Source organism: Oncorhynchus kisutch, unplaced genomic scaffold (assembly GCF_002021735.2).
Source record: "Oncorhynchus kisutch isolate 150728-3 unplaced genomic scaffold, Okis_V2 Okis01b-Okis20b_hom, whole genome shotgun sequence".
NCBI lineage: Eukaryota > Metazoa > Chordata > Actinopteri > Salmoniformes > Salmonidae > Oncorhynchus > Oncorhynchus kisutch.
This window is the reverse complement of record NW_022261978.1, coordinates 12,701,300-12,721,934: the sequence shown is the minus strand read 5'-3', so window position 1 is coordinate 12,721,934 and position 20,635 is coordinate 12,701,300. Positions and strand designations below refer to the sequence as shown.

The window sequence follows — 20,635 nt, the reverse complement described above, 5'->3', positions numbered from 1 at the left end:
CTCTTAACACACACACACCATTAGACTCTAACACACACACACCATTAGACTCTAACACACACACACACCATTAGACTCTAACACACACACACACCATTAGATTCTAACACACACACCATTAGACTCTAACACACCATTAGACTCTAACACACACACACCATTAGACTCTAACACACACACACACCATTAGATTCTAACACACACACCATTAGACTAACACACACACACCATTCGATTCTAACACACACACCATTAGACTAACACACACACACCATTAGATTCTAACACACACACCATTAGATTCTAACACGCCATTAAACACACCATTAGATTCTAACACACCATTAGATTCTAACACGCCATTAGATTCTAACACGCCATTAGATTCTAACACAACATTAGATTCTAACACACCATTAGATTCTAACACGCCATTAAACACACCATTAGATTCTAACACGCCATTAGATTCTAACACAACATTAGATTCTAACACACACACCATTAGATTCTAACACACCATTAGATTCTAACACGCCATTAGATTCTAACACGCCATTAGATTCTAACACGCCATTAGATTCTAACACGCCATTAGATTCTAACACGCCATTAGATTCTAACACGCCATTAGATTCTAACACACCATTAGATTCTAACACGCCATTAGATTCTAACACGCCATTAGATTCTAACACGCCATTAGATTCTAACACGCCATTAGATTCTAACACACCATTAGATTCTAACACGCCATTAGAATAATGTCCTTACTGTTTTCTTTTGTACGTTGAAAATGTCAGTCTACAAGCTGTTTATAGAACTGCTGTTTGAGTCCTCAGTCATGGACTGAATGATACACCCCCACCAGGTCTGTCATGGTGATATAATCACACTGTTAATCAGACCCATGGGCCGTGCCCATCAGACGGACAGAGGGTAAAGTACTGTAGGTCTTTATTACACACACACCACTAGCCAGGACAAACGAGAGAAAACACTAGTCTCTCTCTCTCACACACACTGTGTAACAGCATCAGTGACGGGTACAGGTGGGCTGTTCGTATCCACACATGAAGTCGGGCCAGACAGAGTATTTAGGGATGAAGGGAGCTCTCCTCAGACACCTGGCCGCCTCCCGGTCACACCTGCACAGAATCTTGTCACATCGATTCTTGAGAGACTCTAGAACCACCGGACAGAACACAGAGTGGAATTTAGAATTCTTAGAATGCATTAGGACTAAATAGAATGCAATAGGACTAAATAGAATGCAATAGGACTAAATAGAATGCAATAGGACTAAATAGAATGCAATAGAACTAAATAGAATACAATAGGACAATAGAATGCAATCGGACTAAATAGAATGCAATAGCACTAAATAGAATGCAATAGCACTAAATAGAATGCAATAGGACTAAATAGAATGCAATAGAACTAAATAGAATGCAATAGGACTAAATAGAATGCAATAGAACTAAGTAGAATGCAATAGGACAAAGTAGAATGCAATAGGACAAAGTAGAATGCAATAGGACTAAATAGAATGCAATAGGACTAAATAGAATGCAATAGGACTAAATAGAATGCAATAGGACTAAATAGAATGCAATAGGACTAAATAGAATGCAATAGGACAATAGAATGCAGTAAGACTAAATAGAATGCAATAGGACTAAATAGAATGCAATAGCACTAAATAGAATGCAATAGCACTAAATAGAATGCAATAGCACTAAATAGAATGCAATAGGACTAAATAGAATGCAATAGAACTAAATAGAATGCAATAGGACTAAATAAAATGCAATAGGACTAAATAGAATGCAATAGAACTAAGTAGAATGCAATAGGACAATAGAATGCAATAGGACTATATAGAATGCAATAGGACTAAATAGAATGCAATAGGACTAAATAGAATGCAATAGGACTAAATAGAATGCAATAGGACAATAGAATGCAATAGGACTAAATAGAATGCAATAGGACAATAGAATGCAATAGGACTAAATAGAATGCAATAGGACTAAATAGAATGCAATAGGACAATAGAATGCAATAGGACTAAATAGAATGCAATAGGACAATAGAATGCAATAGGACTAAATAGAATGCAATAGGACTAAATAGAATGCAATAGGACTAAATAGAATGCAATAGGACTAAATAGAATGCAATAGGACTAAATAGAATGCAATAGGACAATAGAATGCAATAGGACTAAATAGAATGCAATAGGACAATAGAATGCAATAGGACTAAATAGAATGCAATAGGACAATAGAATGCAATAGGACTAAATAGAATGCAATCGGACTAAATAGAATGCAATAGGACTAAATAGAATGCAATAGGACAATAGAATGCAATAGAACTAAATAGAATGCAATAGGACAATAGAATGCAATAGGACTAAATAGAATGCAATAGAACTGTATTTGTCACATTATCGATGGAAAATTGCCCCTTGGCTTCAGATCTGGAAATGCAGCTTGTATCTACGGTTGTTACTAGTTACCACAGTCAGAATTGGCTACATCATAAACATACATGTGCTTTGAGCTCTTCAGTTAAGGTTAGGGGTTAGGCGTAATGATGAACCACTATCCTAGAGAGTGCTTAGGAGTACAGAAATAGTGTTGCATTATGGGATGTGTAGTTCATACAGAAATACAGTGTTGAATTATGGGGATGTGTAGTTCATACAGAAATACAGTGTTGAATTATGGGGATGTGTAGTTTGTACAGAAATACAGTGTTGAATTATGGGGATGTGTAGTTTGTACAGAAATACAGTGTTGAATTATGGGGATGTGTAGTTTGTACAGAAATACAGTGTTGAATTATGGGGATGTGTAGTTTGTACAGAAATACAGTGTTGAATTATGGGGAGGTGTAGTTTGTACCGCAGTTTGACATCTTGTTCTCACAGGTCCACTGGTACTTGTCCGTCTTGGTCTGACAACCCAGATTCTCGGCCTTCCCATAGCAACAGTCATGTTTGTGACAGCACCTTGTGGACAGAAAATAACACCATGGTGTTGTTGATGGGAGTTAACTCTGGTACAATGTATAATTTCTCAATGTGCTTTATGTAAATCTAGTCTGCTATAAAATCCATTATGTGAGGACGATGGCTTTGGGTTGTGTTCTCTTCAGCCTCGGACTATGTAGTAGCTCATCAACAAAAGCAGAATTCAGTCCATATTTTTCCAAGCTCAAAATGGAGGGTCTGAGAAACTATCTGTTGGCCATGGGATAGGAGACAGCAGGTCCGGATCTAGCCTTTTTGGGGGGGGGGGGGGTCCTAACCCGAGATTTGGTCAACTATTAGGCAAACTATTCGAATTTTAGCAACCAGAAAATGGCTGAGAGATTTCCACATATTGCACCTTTTAATGATATCTGTGAGTGTGACTAACAAAATCAATTGGGGCCCACTGGAGGTCAGGCCCCCTGGGCACGTGCCCTGAATGCCTAGCCGCTATTTGGCCATGATTCCTACAAGTTTAGATACAGTTGAAGTCAGAAGTTTACATACACTTAGGTTGGAGTCATTAAATCTCATTTTTCAACAACCACACCACAAATTTCTTGATGACAAACTATAGTTTTGGAAAGTTGGTTAGGACATCTAATTTTTGTATGACACAAGTAATTTTTCCAACAATTGTTTACAGACAGATTATTTCACTTATAATTAATTGTATCAATTCCAGTGGGTCAGATGTTTACATACACTAAGTTGACTGTGCCTTTAAACAGCTTCGAAAATTCCAGAAAATGATGTCAATGGCTTTAGAAGCTTCTGATAGGCTAATTGACATCATTTGAGTCAATTGGAGGTGTACCTGTAGATGTATTTCAAGGCTTACCTTCAAACTCAGTGCCTCTTTGCTTGACATCATGGGAAAATAAAAATAAATTAGCTAAGATTTTTTTGTTGTAGACCTCCACAAGTCTGGTTCATCCTTGGGAGCAATTTCCAAACACCTGAAGGTACCACGTTCATTTGTACAAACACCATGGGACCACGCAGCCGTCATACCGCTCAGGAAGGAGACGCGTTCTGTCTCCTAGAGATTAACTTTCTTTGATGCAAAAAATGCAAATCAATCCCAGAACAACAGCAAAGGACTGCTGGAGGAAACAGGTACAAAATATATATATCCACAGTAAAACGAGTCCTATATCGACATAACCTGAAAGGTCGCTCAGCAAGGAAGAAGCCACTGCTCCAAAACTGCCATAAAAAAAGCCAGACTATGGTTTGCAACTGCACATGGGGACAAAGATCGTACTTCTTGGAGAAATGTCCTCTGGTATGATGAAACAAAAATAGAACTGTTTGGCCATAATGACCATCGTTATGTTTGGAGGAAAAAGGGGGAGGCTTTCAAGCCGAAGAACACCACCCCAACCGTGAAGCACGGGAGTGGCAGCATCATGTTGTGGGGGTGCTTTGCTGCAGGAGGGACTGGTGCACTTCACAAAATAGATGGCATCATGAGGGTGGAAAATTATGTGGATAAATTGAAGCAACATCTTAAGACATCAGTCAGGAAGTTAAAGCTTGGTTGCAAATGGGTCTTCCAAATCGACAATGACCCCAAGCATTCTTCCAAATTGTGAAAAACTGAGTTTTAATGTATTTGGCTAAGGTGTATGTAAATGTCTGACTTCAACTCTAACTGGCTAAACTAATTTATCAATCTGAAAATGGTTAGCTGACATCTCTAATTGAGTGACTGACAAAACAAGAGGGAAAAACTGCTGTTGTTCCACACAATCTCGAACTGTACACCTATTCTAACTCTCAACAGTGAGTTGAGACACCGACTGAGTTCCTAAAATACATGTATTGTTGGGTGGGGCCAAAAGCCATTATGTTGATTATGTTGCTTATGCCTGGATCCGGCCCTGGCAGACAGAACATTACAGCATGAAAGTACTGTTTGTAGATATTCATGGTCTGTGGATGTATTTAGAAATCAGAGTTGGTGCCAACCGGGTTTGTGCCAAGCCACAGCTGTAATTAAACCACGGCTAAGTGCTGAGTCCCCGTAGACTTTTGACCAGGGCCAACCAGCCCTGGTCCAGTAGTAGCTCTGTGTGTGTGATGGTACTCACCAGTCAGCCTTGTCTCGGGGCCATCCCTGGCCTCCCAGCCCGCAGTAACATCCATACATGACGTAAGCCACCGCCGACCTCCCAGTGCTGCATTTAACGACGCCCGCCAACTCCAACAAGCCCCGCTTGTCCCGCCGCCGCCATCGCTCCGGTAACGGGGAGGTGACTGTCGGTGTTGTCGCTAACTCAGTCCCTTCGTAAGATCTGGTTATCCCGTCGATAACATGCTCTACATTTAGATTGTAATAGGTATTGTTAAACAAACGGTTGGTGTATTAACTATAACCGTTGTGAGTGTGTGTGTACATACAGAGAGACAAACACACACAGGCTACAGTGTGCAACAAACTAAATTGATGTACAATTTGTCGGCTTTTTTTTTTGAGAAATGTTCTCATATTACTGTAAGATTCTAACACGCACACGTCAACTTTCCCCTGCACTGTAGGCTGTCCTAGACCAGACAACAGTCTGCTGTACAATGCAGGGATTCACCTGTATGACCAATACATATATAAAACTGTTTTGTGTCTTAAAGAATGAAAATCCCTTTTATTAATAGCCTATAGCCTTCTCTCCTTTGGGCATATGCGTAGCCATTCCAATTTACGCACAGCTTTTTTTGCTTTTCTGAAAATAACCACGCAATACAATTTGACATCAATGCTGTTGTTTAGATACAATTGTGTAAAACGACTTTCCTGAAAGTGACAGAGAACAGAACACTTACCGGAGAACAGAAGCAGAGCGAGGTATAAAGCAGACATCTCCATGCAAGCCACGCGCCTAGTAATGGTCTTCTGTTCTAGAACGCGTCAGTTGATGACCGCGTTTCTCAAACTAGGGCTCGCGACTCCACGTGAGGTCGACTGATATGAACATGGGGTTGCGGGAGCAGTGGCGACCATTCATTCAGTTTTGAGCCCCACATTTTTAGGACTTTAAAAAAATATGTTATATAAATGTCAAATCACGTTATATTTAAGGTAGCTTTGATTGGACTGATCAGGTCAACATCTTACTTTCAAAATCGTAACTAGAAGTCATCATCATGACAGTCGACAATCTACTGGCAAATCCTTTTTATTCCTTGTCATATTAAGATAAATAATTTAGAGAAATTATCGGCCATTGAACATAAAGATTACACATCGAACTGGAAATGGCAAATTCAACAATGAATCGCTTGGAAGGAATAAGTAGCTCCAACTCCAAGCATTGCAAAGCAACCACGAACGAATGGAGTGGCTGTGTGTTTTATTCAGAGTTCCCACCATAAATCCAGAGAATGCCAGACTTGGATGACAAAGTTTGATGACAGAATTTGCCCACAAAGTACCGCTGCGCCACCTTCACAAGGTGAGGTGTTGGGACTCTGCTGTTGGGACAGCTTTATGAATCAAATCAAATCAAATCAAATCAAATTTATTTATATAGCCCTTCGTACATCAGCTGATATCTCAAAGTGCTGTACAGAAACCCAGCCTAAAACCCCAAACAGCAAGCAATGCAGGTGGAGAAGCACAGTGGCTAGGAAAAACTCCCTAGAAAGGCCAATACCTAGGAAGAAACCTAGAGAGGAACCAGGCTATGTGGGGTGGCCAGTCCTCTTCTGGCTGTGCCGGGTGGAGATTATAACAGAACATGGTCAAGATGTTCAATGTTCATAAATGACCAGCATGGTCGAATAATAATAAGGCAGAACAGTTGAAACTAGAGCAGCAGCACAGTCAGGTGGAAGTTGAAACTGGAGCAGCAGCATGGCCAGGTAGACTGGGGACAGCAAGGAGTCATCATGTCAGGTAGTCCTGGGGCATGGTCCTAGGGCTCAGGTCAGTTGAAACTGGAACAGCAGCATGGCCAGGTGGACTGGGGACAGCAAGGAGTCATCATGTCAGGTAGTCCTGGGGCATGGTCCTAGGGCTCAGGTCCTCCGAGAGAGAGAAAGAAAGAGAGAAGGAGAGAATTAGAGAACGCACACTTAGATTCACACAGGACACCGAATAGGACAGGAGAAGTACTCCAGATATAACAAACTGACCCCAGCCCCCCGACACATAAACTACTGCAGCATAAATACTGGAGGCTGAGACAGGAGGGGTCAGGAGACACTGTGGCCCCATCCGAGGACACCCCCGGACAGGGCCAAACAGGAAGGATATAACCCCACCCACTTTGCCAAAGCTTTGCCAAAGCACAGCCCCCACACCACTAGAGGGATATCTTCAACCACCAACTGAAGGCCCTAACAGTTTGAGGGCACCGTTTGTCACCGTTATAGTGCAATGAGTGTATTGTTTAGTGTTGTATAGTGGCTTTGCTGGCCGGCAGCCCACATTGCTTTTGCTCCACCAAGATGTACATGCTGAAATCGCCACTGTGCGGGAGAATTGACCAAATCCGGACGAAAAAAAAGTATATACAGTATGTACAATAAATAGCATACAATATTATAATATTGTATTTGTATTTCAAAATCATTGTAATGAACCTTAAAAATCTAAAAGATCAAATGAAACCAGAGAGCGGCCTTAGATCATGGGAAAGGGCCAGAGGCCGCACTTGAACGGGGCTCTTGAATCGTTCCCACAGTGAATGTCTCGGCGCATTATGCGATGAAACCACAACACTATTGCAGAGACTTTGATAGAAAAAAAAATCGTTTTGAACGGTCATTCAACTCGGAATTCCTACATCTTTCTTTGGCTCCGAGCTCCGACTTTTTCGACCTGAAGATCACTGACGTCATGATATGACCTCGTATTTTTCCGAGTTCCCAGTTGTCTTGAAAGCACCATAAAACGTATGATAGGCTACCCTTTGCCAGCTCATATATGTGTGAAGCTGGATTCAATGCTCTCCTCTGCATTAAAACACATATTGATCCAGGTTGATCCTGACTTTGAGAAGCTTCGAATCGACATGCATCAAGCACACCCATCTCATTAGCGCTGGTGAGATATACATTACGTCAGACTCATTTGCAATTGACTGTCATAGCCCCACATTGAAGTATGTGGTGGTGAGTTGAGAAGACAATCAGAAATATTGTTAGAATGTTTTTCAATTGACTGCCACGGCCCCAAATAAAAAACGAAATATTGGCTGTTAATTACATCTGTTTTTTAACATGGTTGTGGTCGCGAGGATTTTCAGATATCAACATGGGGTCGTGGGCCAAAAAAGGTTTGGGAACTCCTACCATAGGCGATTTAAAAAAATGGTTGACCCGGAAGCTGATCGTAGGCCAGTCCCACGAAACGTTTAAGGTTAGAATTAATGTACTTCGATTTTAGGACAGGGGTTGAGGACAGCATCCACCCAGGAGGCGATACCTGTTATTCAATACACCTTTCATGGTCATGGACACTGTCCGCGTTGGACCTAGTGGTTAGAGTGTAGAGGCGGCAGGTAGTCTAGGGTTAGAGTGTAGGGGCGGCAGGTAGCCTAGTGGTTAGAGTGTAGGGGAGGTAGGTAGCCTAGTGGTTAGAGTGTAGAGGCGGCAGGTAGCCTAGTGGTTAGAGTGCAGGGGCGGCAGGTAGCCTAGTGGTTAGAGCGTAGGGGCGGTAGGTAGCCTAGTGGTTAGAGTGTAGAGGTGGCAGGGTAGCCTAGTGGTTAGAGTGTAGGGGCGGCAGGGTAGCCTAGTGGTTAGAGTGTAGGGGCGGCAGGTAGCCTGGTGGTTAGAGTGTAGGGGAGGCAGGTAGCCTAGTGGTTAGAGTGTAGAGGTGGCAGGGTAGCCTAGTGGTTAGAGTGTAGGGGCGGCAGGGTAGCCTAGTGGTTAGTGTAGGGGCGGCAGGTAGCCTAGTGGTTAGAGTGTAGGGGCGGCAGGTAGCCTAGTGGTTAGCGTGTAGGGGCGGCAGGTAGCCTAGTGGTTAGCGTGTAGGGGCGGCAGGTAGCCTAGTGGTTAGCGTGTAGGGGCGGCAGGTAGCCTAGTGGTTAGCGTGTAGGGGCGGCAGGGTAGCCTAGTGGTTAGAGTGTAGGGGCGGCAGGTAGCCTGGTGGTTAGAGTGTAGGGGCGGCAGGTAGCCTAGTGGTTAGAGTGTAGAGGTGGCAGGGTAGCCTAGTGGTTAGAGTGTAGGGGTGGCAGGGTAGCCTAGTGGTTAGTGTAGGGGCGGCAGGTAGCCTAGTGGTTAGAGTGTAGGGGCGGCAGGTAGCTTAGTGGTTAGAGTGTAGGGGCGGCAGGTAGCCTAGTGGTCAGAGTGTAGAGGCAGCAGGGTAGCCTAGTGGTTAGTGTAGGGGCGGCAGGTAGCCTAGTGGTTAGAGTGTAGGGGCGGCAGGTAGCCTGGTGGTTAGAGTGTAGGGGCGGCAGGTAGCCTGGTGGTTAGAGTGTAGGGGCGGCAGGTAGCCTAGTGGTTAGAGTGTAGGGGCTTCAGGTAGCCTGGTGGTTAGAGTGTAGGGGCGGCAGGTAGCCTGGTGGTTAGAGTGTAGGGGCGGCAGGTAGCCTGGTGGTTAGAGTGTAGGGGCGGCAGGTAGCCTTTGTGGTTAGCGTGTAGGGGCGGCAGGTAGCCTAGTGGTTAGAGTGTAGGGGCGGCAGGGTAGCCTAGTGGTTAGTGTAGGGGCGGCAGGTAGCCTAGTGGTTAGAGTGTAGGGGCGGCAGGTAGCCTAGTGGTTAGCGTGTAGGGGCGGCAGGTAGCCTAGTGGTTAGCGTGTAGGGGCGGCAGGTAGCCTAGTGGTTAGAGTGTAGGGGCGGCAGGTAGCCTAGTGGTTAGAGTGTAGGGGCGGCAGGTAGCCTAGTGGTCAGAGTGTAGAGGCAGCAGGGTAGCCTAGTGGTTAGTGTAGGGAAGGGCAGGTAGCCTAGTGGTTAGAGTGTAGGGGCGGCAGGTAGCCTGGTGGTTAGAGTGTAGGGGCGGCAGGTAGCCTGGTGGTTAGAGTGTAGGGGCGGCAGGTAGCCTAGTGGTTACAGTGTAGGGGCTTCAGGTAGCCTGGTGGTTAGAGTGTAGGGGCGGCAGGTAGCCTGGTGGTTAGAGTGTAGGGGCGGCAGGTAGCCTGGTGGTTAGAGTGTAGGGGCGACAGGTAGCCTAGTGGTTAGAGTGTAGGGGCTTCAGGTAGCCTGGTGGTTAGAGTGTAGGGGCGGCAGGTAGCCTGGTGGTTAGAGTGTAGGGGCGGCAGGTAGCCTGGTGGTTAGAGTGTAGGGGCGGCAGGTAGCCTAGTGGTTAGAGTGTAGGGGCGGCAGGTAGCCTAGTGGTTAGAGTGTAGAGGTGGAAGGTAGCCTAGTGGTTAGAGTGTAGGGGCGGCAGGTAGCCTGGTGGTTAGCGTGTAGGGGCGGCAGGTAGCCTAGTGGTTAGAGTGTAGGGGCGGCAGGTAGCCTAGTGGTTAGAGTGTAGAGGTGGAAGGTAGCCTAGTGGTTAGAGTGTAGGGGCGGCAGGTAGCCTGGTGGTTAGAGTGTAGGGGCGGCAGGTAGCCTGGTGGTTAGAGTGTAGGGGCGGCAGGTAGCCTGGTGGTTAGAGTGTAGGGGCGGCAGGTAGCCTAGTGGTTAGAGTGTAGGGGCGGCAGGTAGCCTAGTGTTTAGAGTGTAGAGGTGGAAGGTAGCCTAGTGGTTAGAGTGTAGGGGCGGCAGGTAGCCTGGTGGTTAGAGTGTAGGGGCGGCAGGTAGCCTGGTGGTTAGAGTGTAGGGGCGGCAGGTAGCCTAGTGGTTAGAGTGTAGGGGCGGCAGGTAGCCTAGTGGTTAGAGTGTAGGGGCGGCAGGTAGCCTAGTGGTTAGAATGTAGAGGTGGCAGGGTAGCCTAGTGGTTAGAGTGTAGGGGTGGCAGGGTAGCCTAGTGGTTAGTGTAGGGGCGGCAGGTAGCCTAGTGGTTAGAGTGTAGGGGCGGCAGGTAGCCTAGTGGTTAGAGTGTAGGGGCGGCAGGTAGCCTAGTGGTCAGAGTGTAGAGGCAGCAGGGTAGCCTAGTGGTTAGTGTAGGGGCGGCAGGTAGCCTAGTGGTTAGAGTGTAGGGGCGGCAGGTAGCCTGGTGGTTAGAGTGTAGGGGCGGCAGGTAGCCTGGTGGTTAGAGTGTAGGGGCGGCAGGTAGCCTAGTGGTTAGAGTGTAGGGGCTTCAGGTAGCCTGGTGGTTAGAGTGTAGGGGCGGCAGGTAGCCTGGTGGTTAGAGTGTAGGGGCGGCAGGTAGCCTGGTGGTTAGAGTGTAGGGGGCGACAGGTAGCCTAGTGGTTAGAGTGTAGGGGCTTCAGGTAGCCTGGTGGTTAGAGTGTAGGGGCGGCAGGTAGCCTGGTGGTTAGAGTGTAGGGGCGGCAGGTAGCCTGGTGGTTAGAGTGTAGGGGCGGCAGGTAGCCTTTGTGGTTAGCGTGTAGGGGCGGCAGGTAGCCTAGTGGTTAGAGTGTAGGGGCGGCAGGTAGCCTAGTGGTTAGAGTGTAGGGGCGGCAGGTAGCCTGGTGGTTAGAGTGTACGGGCGGCAGGTAGCCTGGTGGTTAGAGTGTAGGGGCGGCAGGTAGCCTAGTGGTTAGAGTGTAGGGGCGGCAGGTAGCCTGGGTGGTTAGCGTGTAGAGGTGGAAGGTAGCCTAGTGGTTAGAGTGTAGGGGCGGCAGGTAGCCTGGTGGTTAGCGTGTAGGGGCGGCAGGTAGCCTAGTGGTTAGAGTGTAGGGGCGGCAGGTAGTCTAGTGGTTAGAGTGTAGAGGTGGAAGGTAGCCTAGTGGTTAGAGTGTAGGGGCGGCAGGTAGCCTAGTGGTTAGAGTGTAGAGGTGGAAGGTAGCCTAGTGGTTAGAGTGTAGGGGCGGCAGGTAGCCTGGTGGTTAGAGTGTAGGGGCGGCAGGTAGCCTGGTGGTTAGAGTGTAGGGGCGGCAGGTAGCCTGGTGGTTAGAGTGTAGGGGCGGCAGGTAGCCTAGTGGTTAGAGTGTAGGGGCGGCAGGTAGCCTAGTGTTTAGAGTGTAGAGGTGGAAGGTAGCCTAGTGGTTAGAGTGTAGGGGCGGCAGGTAGCCTGGTGGTTAGAGTGTAGGGGCGGCAGGTAGCCTGGTGGTTAGAGTGTAGGGGCGGCAGGTAGCCTAGTGGTTAGAGTGTAGGGGCGGCAGGTAGCCTAGTGGTTAGAGTGTAGGGGCGGCAGGTAGCCTAATGGTTAGAATGTAGAGGTGGCAGGGTAGCCTAGTGGTTAGAGTGTAGGGGTGGCAGGGTAGCCTAGTGGTTAGTGTAGGGGCGGCAGGTAGCCTAGTGGTTAGAGTGTAGGGGCGGCAGGTAGCCTAGTGGTTAGAGTGTAGGGGCGGCAGGTAGCCTAGTGGTCAGAGTGTAGAGGCAGCAGGGTAGCCTAGTGGTTAGTGTAGGGGCGGCAGGTAGCCTAGTGGTTAGAGTGTAGGGGCGGCAGGTAGCCTGGTGGTTAGAGTGTAGGGGCGGCAGGTAGCCTGGTGGTTAGAGTGTAGGGGCGGCAGGTAGCCTAGTGGTTAGAGTGTAGGGGCTTCAGGTAGCCTGGTGGTTAGAGTGTAGGGGCGGCAGGTAGCCTGGTGGTTAGAGTGTAGGGGCGGCAGGTAGCCTGGTGGTTAGAGTGTAGGGGCGACAGGTAGCCTAGTGGTTAGAGTGTAGGGGCTTCAGGTAGCCTGGTGGTTAGAGTGTAGGGGCGGCAGGTAGCCTGGTGGTTAGAGTGTAGGGGCGGCAGGTAGCCTGGTGGTTAGAGTGTAGGGGCGGCAGGTAGCCTTTGTGGTTAGCGTGTAGGGGCGGCAGGTAGCCTAGTGGTTAGAGTGTAGGGGCGGCAGGTAGCCTAGTGGTTAGAGTGTAGGGGCGGCAGGTAGCCTGGTGGTTAGAGTGTACGGGCGGCAGGTAGCCTGGTGGTTAGAGTGTAGGGGCGGCAGGTAGCCTAGTGGTTAGAGTGTAGGGGCGGCAGGTAGCCTGGTGGTTAGCGTGTAGAGGTGGAAGGTAGCCTAGTGGTTAGAGTGTAGGGGCGGCAGGTAGCCTGGTGGTTAGCGTGTAGGGGCGGCAGGTAGCCTAGTGGTTAGAGTGTAGGGGCGGCAGGTAGTCTAGTGGTTAGAGTGTAGAGGTGGAAGGTAGCCTAGTGGTTAGAGTGTAGGGGCGGCAGGTAGCCTGGTGGTTAGAGTGTAGGGGCGGCAGGTAGCCTGGTGGTTAGAGTGTAGGGGCGGCAGGTAGCCTGGTGGTTAGAGTGTAGGGGCGGCAGGCAGCCTAGTGGTTAGAGTGTAGGGGCGGCAGGTAGCCTAGTGGTTAGAGTGTAGAGGTGGAAGGTAGCCTAGTGGTTAGAGTGTAGGGGCGGCAGGTAGCCTGGTGGTTAGAGTGTAGGGGCGGCAGGTAGCCTGGTGGTTAGAGTGTAGGGTCGGCAGGTAGCCTAGTGGTTAGAGTGTAGGGGCGGCAGGTAGCCTAGTGGTTAGAGTGTAGGGGCGGCAGGTAGCCTAGTGGTTAGAATGTAGGGCCAGTAACCGAAAGATTGTTGGCTTGAATCCCCGAGCTGACAAGGTAAAAGTCTCTCGTTCTGTAACAAGGCAGTTATCCCGCTGTTCCCCGGTAGGCCGTCATTGTAAATAAGAATTTGTTCTTGCCTAGTTAAATAAATAAAAATGTAAGAATGACTGCTTCAAAAACGTGATGTGTCATGTGTAATTTGTGACCAACTGACTGAAATTGTGACCGACTGATCTACAAATAATATCGAGTATTTATTATGCAATATTATTTGTATTAGTCAGTCTCGCCTTTAAATTCGCCTGCAATGCCCAAAACTCAGAGAAAGCATTGCAGTGGAGAACGAACCCGACCTAGCGGTCTTTGACAGTAATACCACAGATATGGCAGCTGCGGTTTTGCAGTTTGAGAGACAATCTGACAATAACGAAACAATTGGTAACACGAAACCTTACAAAAACAACCACCTTACTTTTGACGATGCAATACGTATCCATTTAGAACTATAAGCAATGGAGTAGTTTTTTCTATAAGCAATTCATAGTTTAAGACACTTTTATTCTGATTGAATATTGAACTACTACTACAATAAATTCTAACGATTCTACTTTTCCGATTTGACCGATTACTTCCCGACGCTCCCTTGACGTGGAGCAGCGTCATTGCGGAAGTAGCTAAGTCTACGTGGGGAAGGAAGGTTGGCTTGTTCGTGTTTGAACTAAACTCTGCCTAAAACACGATAAATGTGCAACCTACGGAACCTACAATAACCCTACCGCGCATCGCGGAACCTACAACCTCCCCGCCCGCTAGCTGAATGGCCTTGTACCGCCAGGGCGTGTAGATCCGATGGGAGGGATAGCCGGGTAGTTCCCTGTAATGCTTCGGTGGCTGCGGCAGTCTCTAAGGCAGGTGTCTAGACTGATGGCCCGGAGACCAGTGCTTGTCTGCGGGGCGATACTGCTGAGCGTCCTGCTACTACTGGCCGTTACATTTACCTGCAGGTAGGTAACATCGTTCGCATCTACCGGCAGTTATCTGTGGTTTTTAGTGACAAACCACCTGGCATTTGACAGTTTTGTTGTGTCCCTGAACAAGCTCACCTAATTCACAACGGCTTGATGATTCGTTGATTCAGGTGTGCTTACTCTGGAATAGATCAAAAACAACTGGGGGTCCCCGAGGTAAAACCCACCTGATCTAGCTATCTGTCTAGCCAACTGGGGGTCCCCGAGGTAAAACCCACCTGATCTAGCTATCTGTCTAGCCAACTGGGGGTCCCCGAGGAAAGGTAAAACCCCCTGATCTATCTGTCTAGCCAACTGGGGGTCCCCGAGGTAAAACCCCCTGATCTAGCTATCTGTCTAGTAAAACCCCTGATCTAGCTATCTGTCTAGTAAAACCCACCTGATCTAGCTATCTGTCTAGCCAACTGGGGGTCCCCGAGGTAAAAACCCCCTGATCTAGCTATCTGTCTAGTAAAACCCCTGATCTAGCTATCTGTCTAGTAAAACCCACCTGATCTAGCTATCTGTCTAGCCAACTGGGGGTCCCAGAGGTAAAACCCCCCTGATCTAACTATCTGTCTAGCCAACTGGGGGTCCCAGAGGAGAGGTAAAACCCCCCTGATCTAGCTATCTGTCTAGCCAACTGGGGGTCCCAGAGGTAAAAACCCACCTGATCTAACAATCTGTCTAGTAAAACCCCCCTGATCTAACTATCTGTCTAGCCAACTGGGGGTCCCAGAGGAGAGGTAAAAACCCCCTGATCTAACTATCTGTCTAGCCAACTGGGGGTCCCAGAGGAGAGGTAAAAACCCCTGATCTAGCTATCTGTCTAGTAAAACACCCTGATCTAACTATCTGTCTAGTAAAACCCCCTGATCTAGCTATCTGTCTAGTAAAACCCCCTGATCTAACTATCTGTCTAGTAAAACCCCCTGATCTAACTATCTGTCTAGTAAAACCCCCTGATCTAACTATCTGTCTAGTAAAACCCCCTGATGTAGCTATCTGTCTAGCCAACTGGGGGTCCCAGAGGAGAGGTAAAAACCCCTGATCTAGCTATCTGTCTAGTAAAACCCCTGATCTAACTATCTGTCTAGTAAAACCCCTGATCTAACTATCTGTCTAGTAAAACCCCCTGATCTAACTATCTGTCTAGTAAAACCCCTGATCTAACTATCTGTCTAGTAAAACCCCTGATCTAACTATCTGTCTAGTAAAACCCCTGATCTAACTATCTGTCTAGTAAAACCCCTGATCTAACTATCTGTCTAGTAAAACCCCTGATCTAACTATCTGTCTAGTAAAACCCCTGATCTAACTATCTGTCTAGTAAAACCCCTGATCTAACTATCTGTCTAGTAAAACCCCTGATCTAACTATCTGTCTAGTAAAACCCCTGATCTAACTATCTGTCTAGTAAAACCCCTGATCTATCTGTCTAGTAAAACCCCTGATCTAACTATCTGTCTAGTAAAACCCACCTGATCTAGCTATCTGTCTAGTAAAACCCCTGATCTAACTATCTGTCTAGTAAAACCCCTGATCTAACTATCTGTCTAGTAAAACCCCTGATCTAACTATCTGTCTAGTAAAACCCCCTGATCTAACTATCTGTCTAGTAAAACCCCTGATCTAACTATCTGTCTAGTAAAACCCCTGATCTAACTATCTGTCTAGTAAAACCCACCTGATCTAACTATCTGTCTAGTAAAACCCCTGATCTAACTATCTGTCTAGTAAAACCCCTGATCTAGCTATCTGTCTAGTAAAACCCCCTGATCTAACTATCTGTCTAGTAAAACTGTTAAAGTTACAACTTCAGCCTCTGTTCCAATAGCTAATAGTTATGGTTAGCCATCAGATCCGACCCGCTTGATTACAACTGCACTGGGGTCGAACAGCATTCCTGAGTAGATTAACACACTACGAAGTCGGTGCGAGATATGGCTCGGAAAAACACATCTCAATCCAGGCTTTAGAAATGAGTTGTTCTCCAAACTGACCCATTAGAGAATGTTAACACATGTTTCCCATGCCAATAAAGCCCTTGAATTGAATTGAATGGATAGGTTGTTTAGCGGTCGTTCAAGCTTCTTGGTGTAACAGTTGGGACAATGGGACAATTCCGGAATAGAACTCTCAATACAACTAATTTCTCATCCCTGGATTGAGGTACGCTTTTCCGATCAAATCAAATGTATTTATTTATATAGCCCTTCGTACATCAGCTGATATCTCAAAGTGCTGTACAGAAACCCAGCCTAAAACCCCAAACAGCAAGCAAGGTGTCATCATGTCAGGTAATCCTGGGTCATGGATCCACGTCTGTCACCGGCTTAATCTACAGAAGAATGCTGTCTGACCCTAGTGCGGCTGTCTGACCCTAGTGCGGCTGTCTGACCCTAGTGCGGCTGTCTGACCCTAGTGCGGCTGTCTGACCCTAGTGCGGCTGTAAGCAACTCTTTTTATAGGTAGAGAACAGTGTAGGCTAACTCGCCTGCAGTGTGTTTGATGTGGAAATCATCGGCTCGTTGGTTGGGTATCTCTACCGAGACATGTAACTTCACACTTTGTTTGGGTCGCTAGTGGTGTTGTAGATCGAGAACCGTGACGTGTTCAATGTGCGTTCTAATCCAGACAGCTGTTTTAGGGTCTGTTTTCTATAAAACGTTGCAGTGCAGCTAGATCACTGTTTGTCTATTTTCTGTTCATACACACTGGACCCTACAGTGGGAGGCCATCATTGTTGTGTTTTGTTTGTCCGTATTGCTAGTCACCTGTCTCATGTCCTGCTGCTCGTCGTCAGAGACTGTCGCCTGTCTCATGTCCTGCTGCTCGTCGTCAGAGACTGTCGCCTGTCTCATGTCCTGCTGCTCGTCGTCAGAGACTCACTGTCTGCCAGTCGCCTGTCTCATGTCCTGCTGCTCGTCGTCAGAGACTGTCGCCTGTCTCATGTCCTGCTGCTCGTCGTCAGAGACTGTCGCCTGTCTCATGTCCTGCTGCTCGTCGTCAGAGACTGTCGCCTGTCTCATGTCCTGCTGCTCGTCGTCAGAGACTGACTGTCGCCTGTCTCGTGTCCTGCTGCTCGTCGTCAGAGACTGTCGCCTGTCTTATGTCCTGCTGCTCGTCGTCAGACTCACTGTCTGCCAGTCGCCTGTCTCATGTCCTGCTGCTCGTCGTCAGACTGTCGCCTGTCTCATGTCCTGCTGCTTGTCGTCATACTGTCGCCTGTCTCATGCCCTGCTGCTCGTCGTCAGAGACTGTCGCCTGTCTCATGCCCTGCTGCTCGTCGTCAGAGACTCACTGTCTGCCTGTCTCATGCCCTGCTGCTCGTCGTCAGAGACTCACTGTTTGCCAGTCGCCTGTCTCATGTCCTGCTGCTCGTCGTCAGAGACTGTCGCCTGTCTCATGTCCTGCTGCTCGTCGTCAGAGACTGACTGTCGCCTGTCTCGTCCTGCTGCTCGTCGTCAGAGACTGTCGCCTGTCTTATGTCCTGCTGCTCGTCGTCAGAGACTGTCGCCTGTCTCATGTCCTGCTGCTCGTCGTCAGAGACTGTCGCCTGTCTCATGTCCTGCTGCTCGTCGTCAGAGACTGTCGCCTGTCTCATGTCCTGCTGCTCGTCGTCAGAGACTGACTGTCTGCCTGTCTCATGTCCTGCTGCTCGTCGTCAGAGACGGACTGTCTGCCAGTCGCCTGTCTCATGATTTAAATGGTCATTTAGACTGAGTGGTTATGGATGGACTGACATGTTAGAATGAGGAAGGCCTAGAGAAGACTCAACGTATGTTGTTACACACAACTTATTTCAAGATGAGACAAATTATAAGCAACTTGTATCGAAGTCCTTTCCTGTCTTTCTCTCTCTGTCTCTCTGTCTCTCTCTCCCTCTGTCTAGCCGGGCTAAGAATGTGGTTGCGTCGGCGCGTCCCCCGGTGAGGTTCTTCTCTGCCGAGGCCCCTGTAGTGGACCTGTACCTGGGTCAGCTGGAGCAGGTGGAGAGGCTGAGGGGCGCGGCAGAGGTGTCCGTCATCTTCTTCTACGCTCCCTGGTGTGCTCACTCCATCGCCGCTCGCCACGAGGTCCAGGAGGTCGCCCGGAGGCTGGCCAGACAGGTACACACACACACGCTCACACTCCATCGCCACGAGGTCCAGGAGGTCGCCCGAAGGCTGGTCAAACAGGTACACACACACACTCCATCGCCGCTCGCCACGAGGTCCAGGAGGTCGCACAGAGGCTGGTCAAACAGGTACACACACACACTCCATCGCCGCTCGCCACGAGGTCCAGGAGGTCGCACGGAGGCTGGTCAAACAGGTACACACACAGGAATGTACGCACACACATGCAGGAAAACACGCGCACATACACGCGCACACACGCTCACACACACACGCTCACACTCCATCGCCACTCGCCAAGAGGTCGCCCGGAGGCTGGCCAAGGCAGGCAGGGAACTGCACATTGTGGACTGGCTTATCGTGCTGAGGGTTGGTTCAGAACAGTATATTTCAGAACAGGGTTGTATTCATTCGTCACAGACGTTTGCAAAACGTTTGGCCTGTTGCAGAACCTTTTGCAATGGAAACCGTTTACTGCTCAGGAAGCAAACAGGGTGGGACCTACTTGAATTTGTTGTATAGAAACTTGTTTTCATTGCAAAATGTTTTCCATTTGGAGGAAGAGGTTTCTGTTGCAAAATGTTTTGCAACAGACCAAATGTTTATGCAACGGTTTTGGACTAATGAATATACCCCTGGTCTATTACACAGCTACAGTATGGTGCTATATAGTCAGGTTGCCAGTCTGTTTCTACTGTAGACAGTACAACTCAATACACCTCCTAGTTACTGTATTAAATTCTGAAGTTGTTTATAAATGGGACTCCTGGTCTGTGCAGGTGGTGTGCTGTGGTCTTATTCTGCCTCTGCTTTCTGCACCGTTTGTACAGGTGCAGTTTGTGGCAGTGAACTGTTGGTGGAGCCAGGGGAAATGCAGGAAACAGAAGAGCTTCTACCAATACCCTGTCATCCACCTGTTCTACAAGAGGTAAAGGAAATATAGTCTAGTTGCTCTATATCTATACCCTGTCATCCACCTGTTCTACAAGAGGTAAAGGAGATATAGTCTAGTTGCTCTATATCTATACCCTGTCATCTACCTGTTCTACAAGAGGTAAAGGAGATATAGTCTAGTTGCTCTATATCTATACCCTGTCATCCACCTGTTCTACAAGAGGTAAAGGAGATATAGTCTAGTTGCTCTATATCTATACCCTGTCATCCACCTGTTCTACAAGAGGTAAAGGAGATATAGTCTAGTTGCTCTATATCTATACCCTGTCATCCACCTGTTCTACAAGAGGTAGTCTAGTTGCTCTATATCTATACCCTGTCATCTACCTGTTCTAGTGCAGTTAAATGAGCTAGATATAAAACAACTAGACTATACCCTATCTCATTTAACTGCACTAGAACAGGTAGATGACATGGATCAACTAGAGCGACTAGACTAGACTGTCATCCACCTGTTCTCGTGAAGTTAAATGACATTTAGTCTAGTTGCTCTATCTATACCCTGTCATCCACCTGTTCTAGAGGAGAATCTAGTCTATTCATTTTATATCTAGAGGGAGAATCTAGTCTATTCATTTTATATCTAGAGGGAGAATCTAGTCTATTCATTTTATATCTAGAGGGAGAATCTAGTCTATTCATTTTATATCTAGAGGGAGAATCTAGTCTATTCATTTTATATCTAGAGGGAGAATCTAGTCTATTCATTTTATATCTAGAGGGAGAATCTAGTCTATTCATTTTATATCTAGAGGGAGAATCTAGTCTATTCATTTTATATCTAGAGGGAGAATCTAGTCTATTCATTTTATATCTAGAGGGAGAATCTAGTCTATTCATTTTATATCTAGAGGGAGAATCTAGTCTATTCATTTTATATCTAGAGGGAGAATCTAGTCTATTCATTTTATATCTAGAGGGAGAATCTAGTCTATTCATGTTGTCTTGTTTGGTTGTTACTGTCGTTGTGATAATATTCTGTTTACTTCATGAGGTATTATTCCCCCTCTGACCACGTAATCTAAAGTCTGGTTCTAAATGGGTCCTCCTACTCTGACATGTTGTATCTGCCCCCCCCCCCTGTCTGGTTCT

General features: G+C 47.3%; 2 protein-coding genes across 2 annotated transcripts in view; one reads left to right on the top strand and one right to left on the bottom strand.

Annotated features, from left to right (window-relative positions):
- Positions 1-940: 940 nt before the first annotated feature.
- LOC116358891 (phospholipase A2-like) lies at positions 941-6,010 on the bottom strand. Its single transcript, XM_031811190.1, has 4 exons — positions 5,867-6,010; positions 5,137-5,365; positions 2,913-3,019; positions 941-1,185 (listed from the first exon to the last, which is right to left on the bottom strand). The coding sequence occupies exons 1-4, from the start codon at positions 5,907-5,909 to the stop codon at positions 1,037-1,039; spliced, it is 528 nt and encodes a 175-aa protein (XP_031667050.1). The 5' UTR covers positions 5,910-6,010; the 3' UTR covers positions 941-1,036.
- An 8,051-nt stretch (positions 6,011-14,061) lies between these two features.
- The window catches only part of LOC109881944 (thioredoxin domain-containing protein 11), a 30,248-nt gene continuing 23,674 nt past the window's right edge, over positions 14,062-20,635 (top strand). The window contains exons 1-3 of the mRNA XM_031811188.1: positions 14,062-14,465; positions 18,364-18,580; positions 19,420-19,517. Coding sequence (XP_031667048.1) covers positions 14,341-14,465; positions 18,364-18,580; positions 19,420-19,517 — 440 coding nt within the window. The 5' untranslated portion in view covers positions 14,062-14,340. The remainder of the gene's footprint in view (positions 14,466-18,363; positions 18,581-19,419; positions 19,518-20,635) is intronic.